Source organism: Penaeus monodon, chromosome 32 (assembly GCF_015228065.2).
Source record: "Penaeus monodon isolate SGIC_2016 chromosome 32, NSTDA_Pmon_1, whole genome shotgun sequence".
NCBI classification, from domain to species: Eukaryota; Metazoa; Arthropoda; class Malacostraca; order Decapoda; family Penaeidae; genus Penaeus; species Penaeus monodon.
The window spans coordinates 8,948,363-8,950,467 of record NC_051417.1 but is presented as its reverse complement, the minus strand read 5'-3'; the positions used below and the strand labels follow the sequence as shown (position 1 = coordinate 8,950,467).

Here is a 2,105-nt window from a genome sequence, read left to right as displayed (position 1 = left end):
TTCCAGAAACTACTTTACCTTCTTATAAACAAAGTTGTTCTCAAATCACTGACTACATAAAAAGCAAAATGATCAAACAAATAGCATACCTGCAAAGGATCACGTGTGTACGACCTAACGCTTCTTAGTTCACGGAGCAACTGTTCCTTCTCCTGTATCAAAACTACACGATCTCGATCTCCCTGCAAGTCTTCCGGTGATAACCTTTCTTCTAGGCCTGCCAGATCATGCTGCAACCCCTTCAGTGTACTCTTTGCTGAGTCATATTCTAACTTCAGTCTTGTTAACTCAGCTAATCTTGCCCCTAGAGGCATACCCTGAAAATTAAAAAGAAACTTTGTGAAGGTGGAATATTATATCACTATAAATGATTTTCAATATCAAAACAAGTGACACAAAGTAAATCCTTCGCCTGAATCACCAAGTAAAATCTGTTCGATCTCTACCTCTCCACAGAAATCAGTCTGTGAGCCTGTGCTATGCTTCTCTGCCGCTGCTGCCTCCATATTAGCTTGTATTGCCTGAGTTGTTTCCGCCGAGATAATGTCTTCTCGTAAAACATTTAGGGATTTAATTAGCTCGGCTTTCTCTTTCTCTCCAGCCCGTAACGACTCTTCTATGTTCTTTAACTCAGCAACAATAACTTGCGCTTGTTCGACACTGTATCCCGTTGTTAGGCCACTTAGTTTCTCTTGAACTCTGAAGGATGCAGAGATAATATCATTATATGTTCCTTTATGTAAATAAGCAGTATTATCACACCAAGACTAAACAAACAAAATATATCATAACACAATACATGCTTTATCACCTATGAGGCATCTGACATCCTATGATGCATCTGTCTAGCAATATACTCACTGTGCCAGTGTCTGCATGCCAGCCTCTGTGTTTGCTACTTCATGTTTGATCTGGTGAAGTTCCCTCTTCAGGCGACCAACCCGGTTTCTGGCCATCGCTACATCGGCCTTGAGCAAATCTGGGTCACACCTGCCAGCACCACTCCCACTTGAACTTACTGTAAAAGTTAATCCTTAGGTCAGTACAAGATATTTTAGTAACATATATGAAATATATACTCCTATGAATCGTGATGCTACTTCAATTGGATATCCTAACATAATTACTTTAATAAATATATATTTCCAAATAAATAGCACCTTCTCATTCAGCAGGATCTAGCAATTTAGACAACAAACAGTGAGCTGGTGGGCTAAAAAAATACGGTTAACAAGGATTTAGAAACTGAAAAGCTTAGAAAATGATTGTGGATGATAACTTGGAATTGGAAAGGTCTGAAACAAAAACAATGACGTGGTATAAACAAAGAAATGGGCATTGACAAAAAAAGCTATATAGGAGATGTGCTAATTATATTTGCAATGAGCACATCCTCCATTCACTCACATGAATTCCTCTCTTAGGTGAATACCCCAACTGAAACCTGAATCCCCCGGTTATTGTTGATTTTCGTGCCCATTCCACCCAACAGAGACAAACCAACGAACAGAACAAAACACATACATGAGGATCTTGAGCTGAACAGGTTGGTGAGAGTGGTGTTGAGGTGTTGATATTCATCCTGAGCTAATGCAAGTCGCTGTGCCTTGACTTGCATTATGTCTTGTTTCGCGCTCAGGTCGTTGCGGGCTGAGCTGAGATACTCTATCAGCATGGCTTCTTGGACCTGCCGCCATGCTAGTCTGGGGTCCTCAATTTGGTTTCGCTCTGTGGTTTGATAAATTGACAAGAAGATTAAGAAGTGAAAAAATGAGTAAAGGACTCAATATAAGTATGTGCTCCTTCAAATACAGTAAAAATGGTACACACATTTGTACATTAATTTCAATTTCTATTCAGAAATTCCTTGAAAACAGGGAAAACTGAAAGTATAAAAGGGAAGAAAAGCAACATAACAGGTCAAAGCAAAAGAGTCCTCACTATTAATATGATCGATGTAGTAAATGCCAATCTGGCCATCGTAGCATTCTTCCCATCCATATGGAAGTTCATGGCCTACGCAGTCTGCAAATGTCTGGGCTTTGGTGTAGCTGAAAGAGGAAAAGAAAAACAAATGATCATTATCCATTTCAATTATATAGAAA

The 2,105-nt window shown here is 39.3% G+C and overlaps 1 protein-coding gene across 1 annotated transcript in view; it reads right to left on the bottom strand.

Moving 5' to 3' along the window:
• Positions 1-2,105, bottom strand: part of LOC119593480 (protein kibra-like) — a gene marked incomplete at its 3' end in the record, with an annotated part of 16,205 nt that overhangs the window by 7,984 nt on the left and 6,116 nt on the right. Inside the window, 5 exon segments of the mRNA XM_037942419.1 lie at positions 90-317; positions 447-699; positions 862-1,018; positions 1,525-1,728; positions 1,942-2,051. Of these exon segments, the coding sequence (XP_037798347.1) occupies positions 90-317; positions 447-699; positions 862-1,018; positions 1,525-1,728; positions 1,942-2,051 (952 nt within the window).